The sequence below is a fragment of the Chelonia mydas genome, chromosome 10 (assembly GCF_015237465.2).
Source record: "Chelonia mydas isolate rCheMyd1 chromosome 10, rCheMyd1.pri.v2, whole genome shotgun sequence".
Taxonomy (NCBI): domain Eukaryota; kingdom Metazoa; phylum Chordata; order Testudines; family Cheloniidae; genus Chelonia; species Chelonia mydas.
The window spans coordinates 77,092,229-77,115,676 of NC_051250.2; the positions used below are offsets into that span (position 1 = coordinate 77,092,229).

At 45.0% G+C, this 23,448-nt stretch overlaps 1 protein-coding gene across 1 annotated transcript in view; it reads right to left on the reverse strand.

Annotated features, from left to right (window-relative positions):
• IGDCC3 (immunoglobulin superfamily DCC subclass member 3) overlaps window positions 1-23,448 on the reverse strand; it is a 184,800-nt gene that overhangs the window by 11,453 nt on the left and 149,899 nt on the right. The window contains exons 8-9 of the mRNA XM_007053528.4: window positions 14,018-14,265; window positions 13,403-13,567 (exon numbers count right to left, since the gene is read on the reverse strand). Coding sequence (XP_007053590.3) covers window positions 13,403-13,567; window positions 14,018-14,265 — 413 coding nt within the window. The remainder of the gene's footprint in view (window positions 1-13,402; window positions 13,568-14,017; window positions 14,266-23,448) is intronic.

Genomic DNA, 23,448 nt, shown 5'->3' on the forward strand with positions numbered 1-23,448 from the left:
CCATAATGCTGATGCCTACGCCCCCCCAGGGCCTGATCCAAAGCCCAATGAAGTCAATAGGAGTCTTTCCATTGACATCAATGGATTTTGGGCTCAGGCCCTTGAGACAAGGGGAGGAGCTGCTAGTGTCAGGAGACATGGGGATGTAGCTAGTTGGAGTGGGGCTGTCCTCCAATGTATGCACTGGGCACCACTGCATGGCTGGCCCTGACAGGGTGTAGCAAGGGCTGCTGATGAGCATGGTCCATCCAGCGCCCCTGGGGGTATTGCATCTCTTCCTGTTTTACACAGGCCACGTGTAGATTTATGTCACAGAGGTAAAGAAAGATTTAAAGTCCGAACACTGAGCAGGCTTAGTGCTAGCTATATGCCCTCCCAGGTCCCATTCTCAAAGTTCTTCCCGGCGTCTGGAGTGGTGAATTGCACAGAGAGTTTTCCCATATTTGCTTCTTCCTTGCACATATCCAAGGTAGTGTTTTAACACAAAGATAACCAGAGCGAAACCATGTACCAAGAGTGAGCCAACCACACCTAGCTTGACGGCCTGAGAAGCTCCCCAGTGATTTGTGGGTCTGCAAACCCAGTTCAAGTTGCCCTGTAATTTAAACATGGGGTTTTTTCACAGCTGATTCAGTTCAAAAAACAAGGTGGTGATGGAAACCTCAGGCTGCGTTTTAGGGATAGAAAACGTAGGCTCACATGGGTGCCTGCCCAACACATAATACGAGAAACAGTTTGGACTGAGGTTTTTGGCAGAATTTTTTCCCCTTCCTCTCTGTGCTCCTTTTCTTCCCACACCTCGTGTACAACATTCTTTAGGCGTCCCAGGTGTTGTTCAGTCATAAACACTTTCGCTGACTACCACAAAACTCTATAGAGCAAATGCTCTAATCAGTGTCTGGCCCTTTTGCACCATTCACTAAGTGCAAACTGACCACAACTGGCCCACAGAGAATTTCCTTGCCAAAGAGGTGTGCTCCCTGCTGGTACCAATGTGCCAGCTCTGGGCCCCTAACACCTGGTGTAGAGGGCATGGCAGGGGAGGGAGGAGGTGTTTTGAGGTCAGGCAGGAGGAGTGACAGAGATCTGCCACACCATGGCAATCCTGGATGGTTTTAGGGTCCCTTAAGGACTCTAAACCAGTTGTGTAGCTTGAAGTCACTTGGCCGGGGCTTGCTCCAAGAATCAAAGAGCTGGATCGAGCTCCTTATTGCCCCTGCCCTTGGTGCAGGAGAGAATCTAGCCCTATAACAATTTGGGAATAAATCTGATCTCAGTTAACCCTGGTCAACAGGAACACTGGAATTGCCAAACTGCAACAGGACAACAGTCCATCTCTAGCAGTATCTTGTGTCCAATAGTAGCCAATATCAGATACCTCTGAAAAAGGTGTTAATCTTCCATAAAGTACCTAACAGGGGTGAAATTAGTATCTGAGTCCACTTGGTTAGCAGTCTGCACTCAAAAGAATAGGGATTGGGGGGGTCCTGTGGTTGTATCCTCACTGCTGTAATTACAGTCACTATTCTTTTTCTCAGAAATGTCTAACCATTTATTGCAGTGCTGGTGTAGCCATGTTGGTCCCAGAATATGAGAGAGACAAGACAGGGGAGGTACTATCTTTTATTGGACCAATTTCTGCTGGTGGAAGGTACAGGCTTTTGAGCTACACAGACTTGGGGAAGGAAGTAGAGTGTCTGAGCTAAAGACAAGTTGGGATAGACTGTAAATCAGAAGGGTAAGGCATGTTGGAGGTGGTTTCTTCCACCTATTCCACCTCAATCAAGATGTGGTGTCATCTTTCACAACAAAGATGACACCACCCACAAGCACCACAATCCCAATGACAATCATAAGAAAAAAGAATCATTGGTCTGCACATGCTGCCAGAGGACAAAACCACACACTGGATCATTTCATTGATTACTTCAGGAAAAGAATTCACTGTGAAATCCTCAACAAACATATCCACCACCAAGAGGAAAGCAGATAGTCTCTGAAATCCATCGACCAAATAGTGATCAAACCTGAAGACAAAGGGGACACCACCATAGTCATTTATCGTGATGACTATGTCAACGAGGACAGCAGACAACTCTCTGACACCACCTACTGTAAAGAACTCATAGAAGACCTCCTAACACAATTCACCCAGGAATTTAAAGATACTGTCAAATCCTTCCCAAAGCAACTTGAAGAAAAACCTTACGACCTCATCCCCCATGAACCCACTCAAGGGACTTTCTAGATGCTTCCCAAGATACACGAACAAGGGAACCTAAGCAGGCCCATCATATATAGCCAGGGCACTTTTACTGAAGGAATATCAGGACTAGCAACGTAAAATGTTAACCGGTAAGCATTAGTCATACCAGTTAACCCACCTTAACTGTTAACCCCTGGGCCGCCTGGCCACCTGGCCCCAGCCACCCTGTACTGGCTGGCCCACTGGCCCCAGCCACCCCAAGCCACCCACTGGCCCCAGCCATCCCGCGCTGCCCGGCCGGAGCAGCCCCGGCTGGAGTGGCCCCAGCAGCCCCAGCCCTTTAATCATTTAACCATTTAAACTAAATATTTTTAATTGTTTAAACTATTAACTTTTTAAATGATATTTACATCCCTAATCAGGACTCATAGAAAACATCCTTAAACCACTCACCACACAAAAGGGCAGCTCCCTCCAAGACACTACAGTCTTCCTCAAGAAACTCTGCAACTTTAACAACCTCCATCAAACACCATCCTTACCACCACAGATGTCACCTCCCTGTACGCCAACATCCCTCACCGCAATGGCGTGGCTGCCTGCCTCAAACACATACAAGATAATGCACAACCCTCAGAAATCCAAACTCATCTTCACCCATAACAACTTCACTTTTAACAGCAAACACATTGTCCAAACCATGAGGACAGCCACGAATACTGGGATTGTTCCCCAATACGCCAACCTCTTCATGGGACACCTTGAGGAAGAATTTCTGGCAAAATGCACCACAAGGCCGACGATATACCTGAGACAGGTTTCAGAGTAACAGCGTGTTAGTCTGTATTCGCAAAAAGAAAAGGAGTACTTGTGGCACCTTAGAGACTAACCAATATTTTCCTCCTCGGACAGAAGAGGATCTGAGTTACTCAGGAAAGAATTTTCTGTAGTATCTGGCTGGTGAATCTTGCCCATATGCTCAGGGTTTAGCTGATCGCCATATTTGGGGTCGGGAAGGAATTTTCCTTCAGGGCAGATTGGAAGAGGCCCTGGAGGTTTTTCGCCTTCCTCTGTAGCATGGGGCACGGGTCACTTGCTGGAGGATTCTCTGCTCCTTGAAGTCTTTAAACCACGATTTGAGGACTTCAATAGCTCAGACATAGGTGAGAGGTTTTTCGCAGGAATGGATGGGTGAAATTCTGTGGCCTCCGTTGTGCAGGAGGTCAGACTAGATGATCATAATGGTCCCTTCTGACCTTAGTATCTATGAATCTATGAAGACCTAAACTCCCTCATAGATTTCCACCACAACTTCAACAGCCATCACCCATCCATCAAACTTTCTCTACAACAGTAGTTTTCAACCTTTTTTCATTTGCAGATCCCTAAAAAATTACAAATGGAGGTCGGACCCATTTGGAAATCTTAATACATAGCCTGAGGACCCCCAGGGGTCTGTGGACCACAGGTTGAAAACCACTGCTCTAGAACACTTCCATACCAGCATCAACTTCCTGGACTCCACGATTAGCTTAAACAATGGAACCCCACAAATGACTATATACAAGAAACCCACCTTACCTCCACAGAGCCAGCAACCACCTCAGACACAATACAAAAATCTGTTATCTACAGCCAGACACTCAGATACCACATAACTTGCTCCAAAGAGAAAGTCCGGACTATACACCTAAACACAAATAAGCCTGCCTTCACTAAACAAAGAAGAAGAAGTAGATTACACCACCAGAGAAGTAGATTACATCATGGCAAGGGCCACTCAAATATCCCATGAGAACCTGCTTCAATACAGGAAAAAAAAAACCCACTTTCAGCACACCCCTGGTTGTTACCTACCACCAGCCACTGGAACCCATATAAGGTATCATCAAACAGCTACAACACATATGTGAGGGAGACCATATCCTGAAAGAAATCTTTCCTGAACCCCCACTTCTGGCCTTCAGATAACCTGCTAAACTTGCCGAGTTCATCATCAGAAGCGAAATTCCCACAGATCAGGACACACCAACTCAAAGCTGCACTAGGCCCTGCTAGAACAATAGGTGCAAAACGTGCAGATGCATCTCCACTACTACAAAGATCAATACCCCTCACAACATACACCTTTCAAGGTTCATGGGTCCTCCCTATGCTTGTCACAACACGTGGCGTACCTCATCCAATGCATCAAATGCCCCAATAACAACGATGTGGGTGTAGCTCGAAAGCTTGTACTTTCCACCAATAGAAGTTGCTCCAATAAAGACATTACCTCAGCTATCTTAAGCCTACCTTTTATCGACGCTTTCTGAGATATTTGTCTTGACAATATTTTTTGGCACAGAGTTCCACAAAGTAATTGTATACTTGAATAATAATAATAATAATAATAATTGATTTTAAATGTGTCAGTTTTTAATTGAACTGAGTGGCATCTTATCATGGTATTACAGAAAAGGTAAGTTTGTTTCCAGATGTTGATAAAATGTAATTGTGCCAGTTTGAAGCTTGACAACAACAAATAAGCTACTTTCCCAGTTTTTTTACTATTTTATGAGATTATGGTCAAAACAGCACATCGGAAGGATCTGAAATTTCCCCAGACATTTTAGACATTTTTTTCTCAAAGAAGTACAGTTGTTGTGGAAAAACAAAAACTAATCTGTTGTTTGAGACACTTCTGTGCAATCACAGTAATACGTCTTCCAAAAAGGTATTCCATCTCCATTGATTCCCATTGGGATGCAATGTCAGGGCAAGTCAATGAATTTTCCTAATGACTTGCATGTAAGTCAATAGAAGGGAACAATGAGTTGGAGTTTTCCCATTGACCTACATTAGGAGAACATCCCCATGTACATGCAGTAGAAAACGCTAAGAAAGCAGGCTTCCACATTCATTTGTATAAACATATTCTGGTTTAACGTCTGTTATCAGAAAACAACCAATTATATCAAAGTTTGCTTCTTACCAGGATAGTATCCAGATGTGTAAGTTATTGAAATGGAAATCTGTTTACACCATGGCTTCGTATGTGTACACACACCAATGGAGTCTGTTTATGGATCAGAACTAAACTTGTACTGGAACATGCCATTTCATCCAAGATGTAGATATAAAATTTTTTTTTAAATCCAATAATGTAATTTTTCCTATAATACTCCTTCCCTCCTGATCCCTCCAGGACAAAACTGTGGGGTGGTCTGGGGTCCCCTCTTTGAGGCCGGCCATTTGACTCAGCCTAGGGGGTGGAACTCCAGGCCCTACCCTAAAATGGAAAATAGCCTTGTAAACGGAATCCCTAGAGGAGATGGAGGTGATGGATCTCACCCGTTGAAGCGTGGCCCTTATTTATTGGTCTCATGTCCTCACATGGCCAGCATCTGCCCATGGTGACATCTCAAAGAGGTTCATTTCACCATGTGACATTCTAGCAATGGTATTTTGTCCCTGTTATAACATATGGGACCAGGAGTTAGAGACCAGGAGTTACTTAGTTAGATTTAGACTCACACTCGCTTACCAAAATGTATCTTACACACCACCTCTGAATTTGGAACACCGAATTGAATGGCGCATAAAGGAGTCTACGCTGGTTTAACTAACATGGGGAGGACCCAGAAGGCAGCCGTGCAGCTCACAGGAGGACGTAAGAAGGTGTACTACATTATGCTTCTCTCCCCATACCCATTCGACGTGACAATGGGGATAAAACATGCCATTCCATGAGATGACAATATCATTCTGGAGATAAAAACTGACCTTCATAAGAATCATGAAGGAGGCGCTTGCACAGCATAAATCCAGTGAATGGATCTACGGCTACACCATGACTGTGCTGCACAATACTATTCAATTCAGGCAACCGTCCTGGAGTCAATCCCTAAGCTAGGGCTGGGCTATACATGGGCGCATACAATGTTCTCTCCGCTAGGGAGAAAGAACGCAGCACTTTTGTGTGATGAGCTCAGCATTTGGTAGCCCCAGGAATTGAAAATTTGAGCATATCCTTAAGTAAACAGATCTCACATGGCAGCACAGGGTGCTTGGCCTTGTGCCACCTGAACAAAGCTGAAATGATGGGGAAGGGGGGGGGGACTGCCTGGACGTCTCTAAATTGCCCTACAACACTCAAGGGATATGTGTTGCAGAAATCACCTTCGAGACTAAGAAACCTTGGTCAGGCACAGGATGTATTGAAAGAGCTTAACAGCTAAGGACACTAGGGTACAGAATTTCAGCCTCATTGCGGCTTAGGGTTACCAGACAGCAACTATGAAAAAACGGGACAGGGGGTGGGGGATAATAGGCACCTATATAAGAAAAAATCCCCAAAAATGGGACTGTCCCTTTAAAAACGGGACATCTGGTCACCCTATTGCAGCTGCTTTGCATGGACTCAGCCGTGGTCTGGCCACTGGAGGATCTACCTTGCATAGAGGGCTCCACTAGTAATGCAGGGTGGCCACAGCTGCTTCTACATCTCTCCCCTCCCCCAGGACCAAGGGGGCATGTCCAGTACAACCCTGCACGCTGGAAATACTTGCCTACTGGAATGGCTCTGAGGACCACTGACAACAAGTGTACAAATAGCACAGCCCTAAGCTATGTTAGGCTCAGCTCGGCCACTGCCCGGTATCTGGCCTGAGAATATGAACTCTGAAAGCTGAGGAAGCTCGGGGAGGTCTGTCATTTAGACCATTATAGGCATAAGGGCCAGCTGCAAAGTCTGGATCTGGAGTTCGATCCCGATTTCTCTAAAGTTTAGGGAATGTAGGATTTGGCATTTCATGATAAACGTTTTTATCCACAGTGCTTGTCATGCTGCTGGCCACGCCTTTTTTAAAAAGGGCCTGATCATTTTCGCTGGCACGCAGTGCACAGAGGTGCATCCATAGAGTCTTTTCATTTGCTCAGGTGTATGCAATTTTGATGTAATTCTCAAGTTCCTGGAATTTTGCCACAGCAGCCTTCAGCTGGGCAAAGTCCGTGAGCCTCTGAATATTGTAATATTACAGTACACGGGTTCTCTCTCGCCATCTCTCAAGGTTATTACACAGCATTTACAGTGTATGCCTCACCGGGGTGCGCACAAAAACTGCCTTTTCTGATCTGTTCGTTGAGGCATGTGTCTTTCTACTGAGACTCTGTATGCTGAAGAGACAGAGACACAACGAAATCAGCTGCCATGTATCCACAGAAGAGCAGTGGGCACACTCGGGGGGGCAGGGGGGGCAACGTTTACCCCTCTGGACTCCAACGTTGAGCATGCAACTGATTGCACCACAGACATAGGCATCTGCCAAATCTGTGCATACAAGCAGCCATGTTTAGATTCCAGTGGGTGCCCAACAATCCAATCTGCACACAAACATGCAGGATCCGTGCAAAAATGAGTGTGCATTGGTTGTGCATGCAGAAGTGGGTATATGCTCAATGATAGGCTGGCTGAAAATCTGCACTTTGTTAGATCCTCATTACCTGAATCATAAATGAAAATGTGGTAATGGGGGGAGAAATACCTTTATTATCCATTGGACAAAGAAACATTAACATTGGCCACCCCAATTTGTGAAGAGTTGGTTTTATTTTACGGTATAAGAGCCTTACATTTAATAAAAACCACAAGAACTTCTCTCCTTCAAAACTTGAAATATATAGTATTCATTAAAACTTGGAATATATAGTATTCATTTAAACTTGGAATATATAGTATTCATTTTATGTATGCACTTGTAGAATGCATGTGCTCTTTATAATTTCATTACACAAATAAGTGTATACAGCATGGCAGTATAGAGGTATGTGTATATATATACACATGTGTACACACACAATTATATGTGTTTCACAGAAGTATATATAACAGGTAAAATATATCTAATATATGTAAGGAGTCTCCCAAATTTACTAAGGGATGGAATACTTGTTTTCCTCTTCAGTGCTGTTTGGAGTTTTCCCCAGGTCATTTCAACTTTCTTCTTGGCATCCTCTTTAGCCGAAGATGACTAAAGGAACAGTCTTCATCCTAGAGAAATGTCAAAAAGTCCTGGAGAAAACCCTAAAAAGCATTAAAAGACAAGAATAGGAGTGCGTGCTGCTTACACGCTGTTATGATGCACATATAGTTTGAGATTTTAAAAGTCACATTGTTTGCGTCTAAGGCGTGCACCTGTTTCTCCCCATCTGTAATATGTCACATCTTTATCTCACTACCGGAAGGCTGAGCAGCAATCCCAACTATTGGAACAGATTCTGATCTCATCTACACTCGCATAAATTCAGAGTGAATACACTGAAATCAATGGAGTTGTTCTGAATTTACAACAGTGTGTCTCAGAGTAGGGCCTAGCCTATTCTGCTCTTTCTAGGCTTGTGTTGTGTCATCTTTCCAATTCATATTATACTGAAGTACCTACAGTATCTAACCCATCTCTTCCCCCTCTGCCTGTCAATCATTCCCTCCAGTGACTGGATTGAGATGGTACCTCACAATACAACTAACAGCTTCTGTGCTGGCTCTTTCAGTTCCGGTGCAATTTAAATTTTCATTAAAGAAAAAAACAGGATTCTAGACTATGAAGAAAACCTTCCGAAGATGGCCCAATGCATTTCTGTCTTCCTGCACCTGCCTGTAGACTGCCTGGGACAACGGGCCCAACCAATCCTCATCTCACTTATGCTAGTGCATATTTGGAGTAACTCCACCAAAATAAGTGGAGTCACGCAGATGTAAAACTGGCTTACGGGAGCTCAGGACTGGACTGAAGAGCTCTAAGAGTCTTGTTATCAGACCCCTCTCTCCATCGCATGATCGTTTGTCCACTTCTCAACACATTATTGAATATGGTGTTACTACTATGCCTAGAGCTTTACATCAGGTCCCTGCCCTGAAGAGCTTAGAATTCAAACAAGAGAGACATGAAAAGAAATGAGAACCAGGTGTGGTGTAGACAGGGCTGAAGCATGAACAACGGAAAACAGAGAGGAAGATTTCTCTAATGCCAGATATTTACCAAGGATGCAGATCATTTATTTGGTTTCCCTCCTTGGTATTTTCTTCTTCTTCTTTTTCATTTTTTAATATGACCAGGTGCAAAGAAAGAAGCGGAAAGCATCAGAGTTGAGAGTAGTGATAGAAAATATGAGAGGAGTTTGGAGGAACGGTTTGAAGGAGGCAACTATATGTGGCTTGTTGCTATTTGCCAGCATTTGTGTGTTAGATGTGCATTTACGGGCATCGAAATCTGAAATAAGTCCAAGTCAGTGCCCAGCAGCCACATCCCCAGTCTCGGGCCAGCCACTAAAACGCCTGTTATGGGATCTTTTCTTGTCTACAAATTAAGGGCCAAATCCAACTCATCTTACTCCCAGAAAGCTCAGGCTGGCTTCTTCAGGGGCCTAACCCATAACCTCCAGGTGAAGCAAAGCTCACTTCTACACTGCAAGTAGTGTCTCTCTGTTTGGTGTTCAGGCAAATTGTCTCAGCACATTTTGCATCAAGAAGCAGAGAGCCCCATACTCTTATGTAGCCTTGTTCTTAAGGAACTGAATTTCTTCACCATATTACACCCTGGAAAAATCTCTACCAGATAATAATTCTGTATTGTGCTGACATTCACCTTGTGGCTAGGAACTGCAATGGCCACATCTATACAGAAGTTATTGGGATACGTTTTGCCCTGATGCACTGGACCCTATAGTTTGCAATGGGGTTGTATGCAGTGTAAGCCAGGGCAAAATTCATCTTGTTATCTTGTTTAAGATATAAAGCTTGGCAAGCTGCGGCTTTGTGAGGAACGGGCAACAGACATGCCAAAACAGAGGATTCTGAGCACATCTAATACGTCTCCTAGTGGCAGAGACACTAAGTATCACTGTTCCTCTGTCCCTGAGTCAGGATGACAGAGCCATCCTGGGGGAAACTTGACAGCATCAGATAAGACATTGCACATGGAATATTGTATGGAGGGGAAACAACATATTTTTCCTGTCACAGTAATTTTAGTCAGTTTTAATAGACAAACACACTCATTTCTTCTGCAGATACTTACAGTCCTGTACAGCATAGGTCCTCTCCCACCAATAAGATTTCACCAAAACAGCCACTTAAGCACTCCTATGAACATGTTCCACTGTACATAAACTTGGCATCAGTCTTATTTTCAGTGAACATCCAAGTCTAGTGCTCTACGTTTTATGGAACTGGGATGCCACAGATTCTGTTCTTGCAGCTCCTTTCAGCCTGCTAGATAGAATATTTTATCCTTGAACAGAAAACAGCTGGGTGTGGCAGGCGGGAGCTCCACAATGCCAATTTTCCACTGGTGTAAAGTCCAGTAAAGACCCTATGTCAGTGCGGAAACTTAAAGCAGCAGCAGCTCTAGGTGGTGTTAAAACCAGGTCCGATCCTCAGTCAGGGAGACGTAACTGGCTGTCCTGAGAGGGCTATGGGAAGCAGAGTGGAAAGTAGAGCAGGCCTCAGCTGTCCTAGAATTTGGAGACAGCAAAGGTGGCTTAAAGCCACCTCTGCCCCACCCCTCTGTTTCTCCACCAAGCGCAGGAACAGAGCAACTCAGAATCTGGCGTTTGAAAGGTATGTCTACACTACCCTCAGTAAAAAAACCGCAGCATGGCCATGAGTCAGCTGACTCAGGCGCCGAGATTCGTTGCCACGCGTTTTTTATCGCAGTGTAGACATACCCTAAGTCTCTCCTTGTCGTCATTCCTCCCCAAAACAAAACAAACCTGGTGTCACTGAACTTAAAATAAGTCACAAAAACATTTCTGTCTTAGGAGAGTCTTTTAGAACAACATTTTACAGATGAACTAGATGACAAGAGCCCCTTTAAACAGCAGCAATCGGGGAAAAAAAGAAGTGAATTAAGCTCAGTGGAGGGAGAATGGGGTATTTAGCAAGGCTTATTTGTCCATTACAAATTGCAGCTTAGTGGTTAATCTTTGTTACATGGGGCGATGTTGTTTTTAAAGACATTAGGGCTGTACAAGGATGCCTTCAAGCTTCAAAGAGCCTGGAAATTTATTACCCTGATACAAAATACGTAAACGTGCATGTGCTGATTTAAGGGAATAATGTCAAAAAGCCCTACCCAGCCTGCCCCAACCTTGTCCAAAAAACACCAAGTTTTATGAGGCATGCGTGGCTGCTGGCTACTGCTACTGAACTCAGAGCTTTGGGTCAAGGATTTTAAAGTTTACACCCCCTCTCTCTACGTTGAAAGGAAAGCCAAGCTAAAAGGATGACTGGTTTACTTCAGAATGCTGAGTGAATAACCTTGAAGGGTAACTGCCCAGCCCGCTCCATTGCAAGGATTTATTAGCCCTTTTACTTAAATACTACAGCAAATGTTCACATCCACTGAAAGCCAAGTTGAGATCTGATTCACCAACTTGAAGTCAATGGCCCTATTTCAACTATATCTGAAATAGGCCCTTTCTCCTCATATCATTGATATTTCAATTTCAAATTCATTATCAGAGTGCTTTCTTGAGGGAAAACACACCCCTCCTATGCATTTGTCTCACACAAAAGAAGAGGCCGTTGAGATAAACCATGGGCATCCACTGCCTAAAATGCTCAGAGATCTGCCCCTTCAGAAAACACTGCACCCTCCTGCACACGGCCAGTGACTGAAAGCTATCGCATCTCACGACTGTGGCCTATTAAACAGGGCTGGGTGATTTCTGTCCAGTTTCCTGTGGACAAGTGTCTCCCATCACAAAGAGCATTTGCACACTGGGGACACTAACTGGCAACCTCCACAGAGAGGCCAAGGTACGAATAGGCCCCAGAGGTCGAACTGAAAGATGAGGTCGCTCCAGGTCAGGGCTTTGTGGCTGGGAGGGAAGCTTCTTGTTCGGTGGGAAAAGCAAGGATTCGCTGTGCTGGGCTGTTAATCAGCTGCCCTCAGGAGAACCACAGTCATCCAAAGAAAGTACACATACCGGGTTCTTCAGGAACGGCTGCAGACACCAGACCTTGTGCTCACATTACTACAGTATTTTGGCTCCTGGGGACACGGAGACCTTTGTTTCATGCGTAGGGGTTTAGGCCCAGAGCCTCAATGGGAGTTCAGCACCTGAATACCTTGGAGGACCTGGACTTTAGTCTTTGTTTAAAACAAGTGGTTTAAGGTTACAACGCAGCGTTGGCCTGATCCTGAGACGGGCTGGCATTCAACTCCCATTGGCTTCAATGGGGCATCCAGAGCCTGAGAGCGCTACTCTCATGTAGCTGGCTGCCAGCGTAGGGCTACCCTTGCCACAACCTTTTCCCCAGCCTCTCCCCCTGAGCCAGGAACCAGGAAGTGAGTGGCACAGGAGCAGCTCCAATCGCTCTATATCACCTGTGGATCCCCTCTATGCAGGTGTGCTGGTTTTATTCTACCTCATCTTCCCCCTCAAAGCAGCTACCCCAGCTCACACCAGCTGAAAATCTGGCCCAATGACTCCAAACTGAGACCCAGAGCACCACCTGGCGAACAGCCTTTACTTCCTTCATCGCTAGGGCCTGATCCTGCAAGACCTGCACACAGAATTTGGGGTGGGGGTGGGGCGGAAATCTAGGCATGAGGCAGCATGAAGTCAGGCCCCACTGAGGTGATCAAAAGAACTCACTCATTTTCCAGAGAAGGACCCCGGGGAAGGAGAAATGGGAACAAAAGGGCCGTGTGAGGAAGCCACTGGCATTGCACAGCACAAAACATTGCAGAGGTCTCTGTAGTGTATTTAGATGGGGAGAGAAAATCCACAAACATACCCCACTTGCTGCAAAAGACTCTCCTTTGGTACATTATAAACAATAAAGAGCCTTTCACCTGCAACCGGGCACACAACCAACACAGGAAAGGCTACATTTAAAAAAAAAAAGAACCCCCAACAACTTCCAATTACACAATGTTAGGCTGTGTAGCGTCGGAGATCAGACAGAGCATAAGCTGTTTTTGACTTGCCAGTCCAATACTGCCAGGATAAGGAACTCCATTAGCTCCTTGTCATAAGACGACAGCTGAATTCTATGTAACATCCTATGGCACAATACAGAGCAGGGAAAAGGGGGAACAATAAGAAGACATGATCTAAAATATTCAAGTACATTTATCAGCCCGATAAATGGCGTTGCTATCCGCAGGTTTCCCAGCATCAGATCTCTCAAGCTTTAGGTCTCCTTACCTTCTCCCAGCGTGCTCACCACCATGACTTCAGAGGCTTTGCTGGCACCCCGGGAGGTATAAGCCTTTATATAGAAGCTATAACTGGTCGAGGGCTCTAAATCCGTCACTAGCTGCTGGAAGGTGCTTTTGCTAACAGCCTCCTGGTATTCCATCTCCACGGGGTCTGAAATGCACAAGAAAGGGAAAGCAGAGAGACATTAGCTTTGCCTAAGAGGGAATGATCGGACAGACAAATGCTGCAGCAACAGTTTACTAAGTCGTAGTTTTGCATCAAAACAAGGAACTGCATTTGCCTGGGCCTGATTCTGCTCACCATGGGAGTTGGACTGGGCCCATATAGCTTCACTTTCCCTTCCCTCTCAGAGGAAATACCAGCACTCGGTTCCTTATATTTAACTATTAGGCTATATGGAAGGTTTGGTATAACTTTTCTCATATTCTGCTTACTCTTATCTCCTATTCGCTGACCTGCATACAAAGACTAATCCTCAGGGAGATGCAGATGACAGGGATGAGATAACCTGATCATCTCTCTATCTAGTCATTTACATGCCCCTCATCACCATAATATTCAAGTACCTAGGAGAAGGAGCATCAGGTTTTTGTCCCATACCTGCAGCTTTCCTTATGTGCAGCACGTAACCGATGATCTCCTTGGTGTTCTGCAGAGGTTCGCTCCAGGATACCTGGACGGTGGTTGCGGAGACGGTCTCAGCTTTCACATTCTGCGGGGGACCAGGCAACCCATCTGCCCACAGCACCGTCAGGCGCGCGCTGGCTTGGGTGGAGCCGGCGCTGTTCTCAGCGATGCACTGGTAGATAGCTTCATCCTCCTGACTGATCCCGTAGATTGTGAGTGTGCTAAAAATACAGGCCGACAAAACAAAACAAGCTGTTCTGAGCCGAGCGCTTTCCCAGAAATATTTGGCCCCTTCAAAATCCCACCTGCCCGCCACAGCGAGGTCCATCCGGCCGGGTCTGAAAAGATGTCACAAACAGCTGAGGCTGACTGTGGGACCGTTGAAATAAATCCCATTTGGCATTGCTTGCTGAGCCAAACAGGAGCTATAAATAGGCTCCCAACCCTGCATCTGCAAGTTGATGATTCCATGAAAAGGAAAAGCCCAGGGAGGAGGAAGAGGAAAAGGAGAAGACATTATCCTGATTTTGTAACCAGGCGGCATATTTGTGTCTTGAATTAAAGAGATTGTGGTCGCCTCTAATTAAAGTCAGAAGGGAAGAGGCACACCCCGAGGGGCTGCTGCCCCAGGCTGTGGAGAAAGAATGAGACACTAACAATGTAGGTCGCAGTTACAGGATGGGCAACTGTGTCCTACACTGAGCCGTGACTGTGAGAATGACTTAGGGGTCATGGAACATGGGTTCCCAGTGCAATGCTGTGGGGCAGAACAGGAGAATGCAATCCTCGGCTGTATAAGCAGGCAAGTATCAAGGAAGGGTAGGAAGGTGGCATTCTCAAATCTGATTCATATTCATCTTCTTGCTTAGAACCTGCCTTTTCTCAGTGGAATCTTAGTCTGCCCTGGCCCCCCAAGCTCAGCTGAGTTGCTTTCAGCACAATTCTTTACACCTGAGATATTTGCCAGTCATTTGCTATTTCAGCCTAGAGATGAGAATGGTGCTTCATGATCACAAATGGTCATGAGGGAGGGAAGCAATCCGAGTTCAGTAGAGTGAGTATGCAAGGCAGCACAGGGAAAGTGTGAATTCTGAGCCCTACTTTCGGTAAGATTTTAGTCCCACTAAAGAGCCCGATTCTGCAAGAAGGTAAGAGCCTCTAGACAGGTGCTGAGCTCAGCTGGTGCCAACTTCAGCTGTTAAAGGTGCTTGGTGCCTTGCAGAGTTGGGCCCTACACCTGCTTGGTCCCTGTGTCTATTCACATGGTGTTAACTTGGCTAGGAAGGATTATCGAAATAGCTACCAACAATGAGCTGGCAAAGGCAAAGCCCGTGAAATTTAAGCCAAGTCTAATCAACCCCAGTCAGAAAGCCCTCTGGTGATGTTGTAATTGTATTATAGCACATTATTGCAGTCTTAGGGTAACATTAGGATTAGCCCACTTATCCTGCGGGGCTGTAGCTTCATCCTTTGCCTTTGTGTGCTGAAAAGCCTGATCATTTCAAACCGAAATCCAAAGCCTGCGAGCCTGTTCTCCGGTTTTCACAAAACCTCCATGTGCATTTCTGATGCTGGTGTTTGAAAGCACCGATTTCATACTGCAATCATTGGAACTGCTCTTCAAACATACTGCAGGGATAGGGGCAGGGGGGCTGCTTCTTGGTTTAGGGGCTTTCAGTCACAACCATTTCAGCAGGGGGAAAAAACCCGGTCATGCTCCAAATCTCTAAAAAGGTGGTGGCTCTGTTCATTGACGCTAGTGCCCCAATCCTGCCAGCGTGACAGGATGGTTGTTCGTTGGATAGGTGGTAATAAGAAGAATTAGATTCCATTTACACCTCAGGTAGTTGAAGTGAATTGTTGCTTCAAGAACTGCACGGTTTTATGACAAGGGCCATTTATAACTGAGACAATTTCATATCCAATGGGGTGGAACAGCTGCCCAGATTCAGACAAACAGAGCCAGCAACTATCAATTTCAGAAAGAAAAAAAGAAAAGAAAAGAAGACACACTTGTTACTAGCAACCTGCCTATTTTGCTATTTACTGTTCAAAACAGCATTTTAGTAACTTTCAGCTCTCAAAGGGAGGCAGACAATGCATGCTCTGGTCTTTTAAGCTCTTACATATTTCCTCAAAAATCAAGTTTGGAACAAAAAAAAGAAATTAAAAGTAAATATCCAATACATCAGCCTTCAAAGACCCTGGGTCACTGTACTCTTACAATGTTCTTTCTGCTACCTAATAGGAACTGGCAGGCAGCCTCTGAAGTTCGAATAAACTGGAGTTGCTTCTAACAACCTTGATGCAGTAGCTCAAGAAGGTGCCAAACAAAATATATTTATAACTGCGTTAGCCCAGTTACTATTGTGTAAAAAAGAGGGAAGCTGATGCTTTTTTCAGCCTGCTCTGAAGATGTAAATTCCTGCTAAGCTCAGCTTGAGAATATGTTGCATGGGAGCAAATACTGGAACACTTATTTTAAAAAATAAGAGACGGTACTAGTACAAATCACTGCTGTAAATTGTGGTTGAATTGTAATTTCTGCTGTAAATTGAAGTGTTTTGGACCACAGCTAGAATACTAAAATACTTATATATATAAGGTTACCTTCCATTAGCCTTAAATGGAGTTACTTGAACTCATCAATGAGAGAACACAGCCCTGTGTGTGTGGAGGAATGTAAGCAGAGTTAAAGGGAATATCCATCCACTTAGAAATCTCACTGACTGGCCCCCACTTTATCAATCGGTCACACTAGCCACTGTAAATACTGACCACCAGAGGCTCGTAATAGAGCCAAACCTCTCTGAACAGCATCCACAAGTTATCTTCATGGCTGATGTCAGGCACTAACATGGAGATCTGAGTTCAAGTGCAAAAGGAATTGACTAGGGGCCCGGGGAGTGAGTCAGGCACTCGGTCCCCGGTGGGTAAATGACTCCAGCAAAGTCCTCTGGCCAGCTAAAAAAGTACAGAAGGGATCTGGAAGAGTGTCCCATCCCAGCCTCCTCTCTGTGGGGGAGGAAGGTTCCCACAGCATGGGGCCTTGACTGGGAAGGCGTGAAAGGGAGAAGAACATGTTTATGAAATCATTTCAATATGGTGGGAGAGGTAGAGTGTATGGCATCTTCACACCATTTCTATCTCACATTCAAGGGCAAATTCTAAACCATTGATGTAACTTACATAAGTCTCTGATGAAGATGAGCCCTAACCAAATGCACAGATCCAGCCACCCACTCTGGGAAAGCTCAGACATGGTGCTAAACCCAGTGCCTGAGCCCCATCCCTAGCTGATGTTGGGAAGTTACCGGTACATTTACATCAGCCAGGACTGGACAATGTTGGAAATATTTTTACTAACCCTTGAACTGGCATTTTAACTTACCATGTTCTATTGGATGTTTCTCATCACCTGACAAAATCCTGCTGGGTGTATATTTTCACACAGGACATTTTTCATTCATTATTGTATGTAAACTCTGCTTACCACTGTATCACATGATATAGTTATACATTGTGGTGGCCACATACCTGTTGCACTGTATTTATGCTTATTTGCCTGGTTGTTCTCATGATGATTTCCTGAGTTCTGTTCAGTACATTTGACAGGTTTTGAATGGTTTTGCGTTGGCTCACTTGTAACTTAGCAGTAACTTTCATTGGATCATAATGTCTCAGGGTTTCAGTGACATTTGTACAGTATATGTCAAAGTCAGCATGCAATAAATGATTCCTCAAGCAGAAACAAACACACACACACACACACACACAGACCCTTTGGTATGTAAGAAATGCTCCAAATCTAACCAAATCCACATTTACTACCAGATCATGGCATTAAAAAAAAACATTTTATTACATGAGGGTGAACGTTAGAGATAAAGAAACAGTGTGGATGAGTCTGGTCTCAGTTACGCTGGCGAAAATCTGGAGTAACTCTGCTGAAGTCAATGAAATTACATGACTTTAAGTAAGGTCAGAATCAGGCGCATTGTTTATGTCAGTGAAAAACCGTAAGTAGAAAATGTAAATTACAAATAACCCAACATTGTCTGATTGTATATCATAATGAATGATTCTTTTAATTGTAACAAAATATTGGTCTTCCCGTACTAAAATTAATTATTGCTGTTGATTTAACATTCATATTTCTGCCCTGCAAATCATCAGGACTGGCGCACATGAGCAAATGTTTAACAGCCATCTATTTATGTCCTAGGCCTTTGTTTCCTTGGAAACATTGTAAATGGAATACGAAATAGGACGGTTTCAGCTGATATGGTGATTTCAGCGAATCAAACCGTAAACTCCCTTCGTAGCCAGAGGCTCAATAGAGCTGATTAAATGAAAAAGGAAAGGGGGGAAAGAAGGCCCAACCTGTAGCTCTACTGTGTCAACAAGAGATGATTTCCACAAGGACAGATGGTGCAAAGGCGGGATTATGCAATTCAAAAGCTGTATTCGCAGCTTTGCATAAAACAGAAGACGTGAGAAAGGAGCACGAATGCTGCTTCCGTCTGCAGCATCAATATTGGGATTATTCTTATGAATTCGCTGGGCATCTGTGTACCTAGGAACAGCCTTATCCAGGCTGGCTCTGAAGCAGAGGGGAGCGCGGAACCTCCCGATTGCAGACACAGCGACACAGAAACAATGGGAAGCATTTAGCTTCCACTGACTTATAGCTGGGTTTAATATACATTTTAAATGTAGGAAGAGAGACAGTGGAGGGCAGTGGGAAGTCAGGGTTGGGGCGGGAGCAGTGCCCGGGCTCTGTTCACACCTCACTGTCCTTTCGTTTCATTCTTGGGCTGGCTGCTCAGATCGATGGAGCAGACTCTATAGCCTTCTTTTTTCATATGGCCACTTGCAAAACAGCACTCAGGGTCAACGTCCAAGTCTGCCGTCCACTCTGTGGCTTCCAGTGACATGGAATGAATCAAAGCTGCCCCACCAGAGAAGGCTCTTAGAGGGCAGTGGTTCACTAGATCAGTGGTTCTCAAACGAGGGCCACCGCTTCCTGGAACGGCAAACTGCGGCCAGTGGGAGCAGCGATCGGCTGAACCTGTGGACGCAGCAGGTAAACTGGCCAGGCCCACCAGGGACTTTCCCTGAACAAGCGGTGGCCCTAGTTTGAGAACCACTGCTCTAGATGGTCCGTGGTTTGGATGTCTTCCCTGAGATTTTCCTGTAGTGGGGAGCCTTTGAAAACATTACGAACTGGCCCCTATTTAACCAGACCTGTACCTCGTGCCCTGCTCTCCGACATGTGTACAGCCTTCTGAAAACAAAAACCCAACTCTCTGTTGCAATGTGCTGAGGAAATCGCATGACACCAGAGGGGAAGATGCTGATCTAATCCCAGGGTTTGCAATCAGCCAGTTTCTAATTTATGCCTTGGCACCAGATGGCATGTGAAAGAGCCTCCAACTCATATCTAATTCACCAATCCCAGCAGTATCTAGATGTCAGATACCTAAACGAGTCACACCAACACTGTCAGCAAAAGAGATCAAAACTCCCCACCTCTCCCTCAACTCCTCTGCTGCCCTGAGTGGACCCACACTCGGGGGTTGTCTTCCAAAAGAATGTGATTTGGTCTTTCTGCAGCTGCATTATTGGGGGAAAGAGGGTTTGGGCATCATAACCTAGAAATGGTAGGGCTTGGTAATCTTGCTGATCTCTGGTGGTGGGAGATTCCACAGCCTCGGATGCACACTCTACCAAGAATGCAGTGCCCCCAAAAAGTCAGATGAACCTCAAGCCAAGATCATAGTTACAACCCTTCATAAGAGGGCCTATTCTGCCTAAGGGATCAGAGCACTGCATCCAATTCAAGTCCCGTCTGTGGCCGCCTGTCGTAATGCTAAACAGGCTGTGTAGATTAGAGCAGGCGGCTTATTGTTCTTTACCGGTGAAATACTTTACTGCCGAAGTCAAATGCTGGTGGTCTCGAATGTGTCACAGAAGAACAGCAATATAATAAAAGCTGAGCAATAGCAGTTCTCAAAGTGGAATCTGAAGAGTACAGCAATACAAATCACAGGTTGAATTTGAAATTAAAAACATTTGTTTCTTTTATCGTTAGCGCTGGTGAAAAGTGCGGGGCTGAGGTCTGCCTCTAGCCACAGACAGGTACAGCTCGAGCTGTGGCAGGCTTGCCCAAGAATGGTCTGCCAACACTCCTCAATGCTGGCTTGGAGGGGTTATTTGATTTACCTCAGTGTTCATGAACTGTCTCTCTCTACGTTTTTTACAATGTACCCATCTCTCTAGTACCTAGATGCAGCATACAGGAATAAGAATCACAACACATCTGAATCACATAATGGATCCTGTTCATCATGGCTAGATTTAGGTACTCTTCCCTGGAGGTGTTTTCTGTATTTATTTGTTCTTTGACTCCTGTCATTGCAGGAAGGCTTTTGCATAAGAAGATGGCCTTTGCACAGCCACAGAGCAGGACTTGGGATCATCTCCAGCAGAGAGACCCACAGAATTCTCTGCCTGCACCCCTACTACCGCCTACCAAAAGTCTCATCCCAGGCACGAACAGCATCAACATTCTTGGTAAGTGCAGCTGTCCTGTAAGTCATGAATGGAAAGAAACTCTCTGAGGTAGCCAAGAACTTGCCCATGAAGGACCTTAAAGAATAGGACCAGCGCCTTGAATTTGACCCAGATCTCCCTTCCCCCAATGGAAAACAGCCTACTCTCCAGCCAGCGTCATGTTGTCAGTCAAGATGAAATTATATTATCTTCATTAAAACTGGATCTGCCTCTGGCTGTTTCAATATTAGAAAGAGGCTTGTCTCAACACGTCTGCTGGCACATTATTTTAGCGGAATGCTAGCAGAGTAAAAGGGCAGGAAACACAATTGCTGTGAGATAGCCGCTGTATACCTGACCCTTTCTCTTGTATTTTCAGAGAGCATTTCAGAGGGCAAAGTGTGAGGTGATTAGCTGCCATTTTAAACCAAACCATGTTATCCAGATGCTAGAACTTCCAGTCCAAGAGGTCCCTGGGGATGCTAAGTGATCAGGATCTGGGTAGGCATACCCTGTGATATTTCACAGGCACCATATGCCTTACCAATAGGACCCTGATATCACTGTGTTCTGCCATATGAAATAACTAAACTTCCTAACTGAGTTGTAGCTTGTGAGATTTTACACCAGCAGCTAACATTCCTAGAGCAGACTGTCATGTCTGAAGAAATAAGATTCTGTGCACACTGAAAACAGCATGCAGCTAAAACCTCTGTCTTAGAGACTTTTTAAAACTTTTCTTTCCTGGAGGTTTATAAGTGCGAGTTTGTGAGTGGTAGATGATTAGGGTCAAAGAGAGCCATTAAATATGATCGACAGAGGCCACAGATGTTGTGTTACTTTGAACTAGGTCACAGACAGTGGGTCGATACAATTATTACATTTTCAGCAACATCTAAAAACCTTAATGAGGTGTAGAAATTGAGGGCAGAGAAGCAGGCAGAGTGCTTATCCTAGGAAAAAACGCTGGACTTCCATAAGGTACAATTATATAAGGAACTAGTAACCTCAAAATAAGGTTCGCTCTCTCTCTCACGCACACACACTCACATAGAAAAAAAAAAAAACACAACCTGACCTGCAGATATCACAAATGGACTGTCAAGACCCTGTATATCCTCGGTGGAAGCACCTACCATAGGTGCTGGAACTAGGGGTGCTGGGGGTACAGCAGCACCCCCTGGCTTGAAGTGGTTTCCATCATACACAGGGTTTACAATTTGGTTCAGTGGCTCTCAGCACCCCCACTATACAAATTGTTCCAGCGCCCTGCCTACACCATGGTAATCTCTATCATGCCTAACTTCTAAGGGGCTTATTAGCAGCAAGTCAAATGATAATTCATCAAATATGAGGCTCTGCTCCTTGAAGAGGCCACTGGTAAGCTCCAGTTTGCCTCTTAAATATTTATGGGACCAATTCTGCCTGCTTTTGCCCATTGTGAATCCCCATCAAAATCAGTGAGGCTGCAGCAGGTGTCATTTGGGGCAGAATCTGGCCCTGTTTCCCAAAGGTTTGTTGTTGTTTTTTTATTAAGAAGCTTAAACAAAAGCAAAATGTCTAGTTGCTATGTGACATTCCCCTCCCCTTCACACAGCAGCAGAGTGGTTCTGGCTCGAAATGCCTGAAATATGCAAGTGCCCTTTATTTCTCCCTGTGAACAGAAAATCTGTCACGTCGGGACATCTGCTCTTTGAAAACTTTTCCGCTCCTGCCAGACTGATGGCAACATTAACGCATCAGACGATATGAGATGCCAGAACGCTTTCTGCTGGCCACTAAAGATGCTCAGTGAGCTGAGAGCTCAATCAAATTTTTGCACAATGCACTGACAGGCATTGATAAAAGTGGGGAGCTGCGTTGTTGTCAATTCACACCACGCCGATCTGAAGTGGGGGTGGAGAGGAACAGGAGGCCTCAGCCATTCAAAAGCAGCATATTCACAAGCTGTCTCTTGGTTCACAGGCAATCAAGATGACTGATCTCACTCGGGTCAGAGGTCTAGGCCAGTGACCAGAGCTCAGCTTTCCAAAGTGAAGGAAACCTCTTCACTGCTTCAGCGGCACAAAGAAAAAGAGGGGCCTACTTGGAAAGGTATCAGCATGTGCACACATACAAAAAGAGGTTCGCTCCTGATCAGGAGAAAATGCGATGTAACTAACGCAGAGATTAGAGTGACTAGTTGTGGGAGCCTTTTCAGTTTTGTTGGTGGCAGGAATGTACCAGTCAGCATTCAGATGCATGGCAATCGCCCATTCAAAAAGTTTCCGACCACATGCTATGGCCAGCATGACTGTATTTGTGATGGTCTATCTTGGAGACAACTGTACAGATGAATAACTGTCTCTAAGCCACTTGCCAGCATGGTTAGAAAGAAGCTTTTGCCTGGAGTGGTGCGTGGTGACGTTGTTCCAAAGGTGTCCCACATTTGGAAGCTAGACAAATTCAGACCGGAAATAAGGTGCCCATTTTTAAGAGTGAGGGTAATTAATGAAAGAACTGGGGACGAGGCGAATTCTCCATCACTTGAAATCGTTACCTCAGAGTTAGATGTCTTTCTAAACAATGTGCTCTAGCTCAACCAGACACGATGGACTTCATGCAGGAACCACTAGGTGAAAGACTTTGGCCTGTGTTGTGCAGGAACTCAAACTAGATAACCAGAATGGTCTCTTCTGGCTTTAAGCTCTATGGATTTATATTTAGTAGAACACGATGTAACCCTCTTTCTGGTTGGCCAGGAGCTGGTTTAAATCCTGCAATTGGAGCCTGGCTCAGACCTACCACAATTTCTCCAAAACTCCTGGAACAGGAGTTTTGGAGAAATGAGTAAGATGGAGTAAGATGGA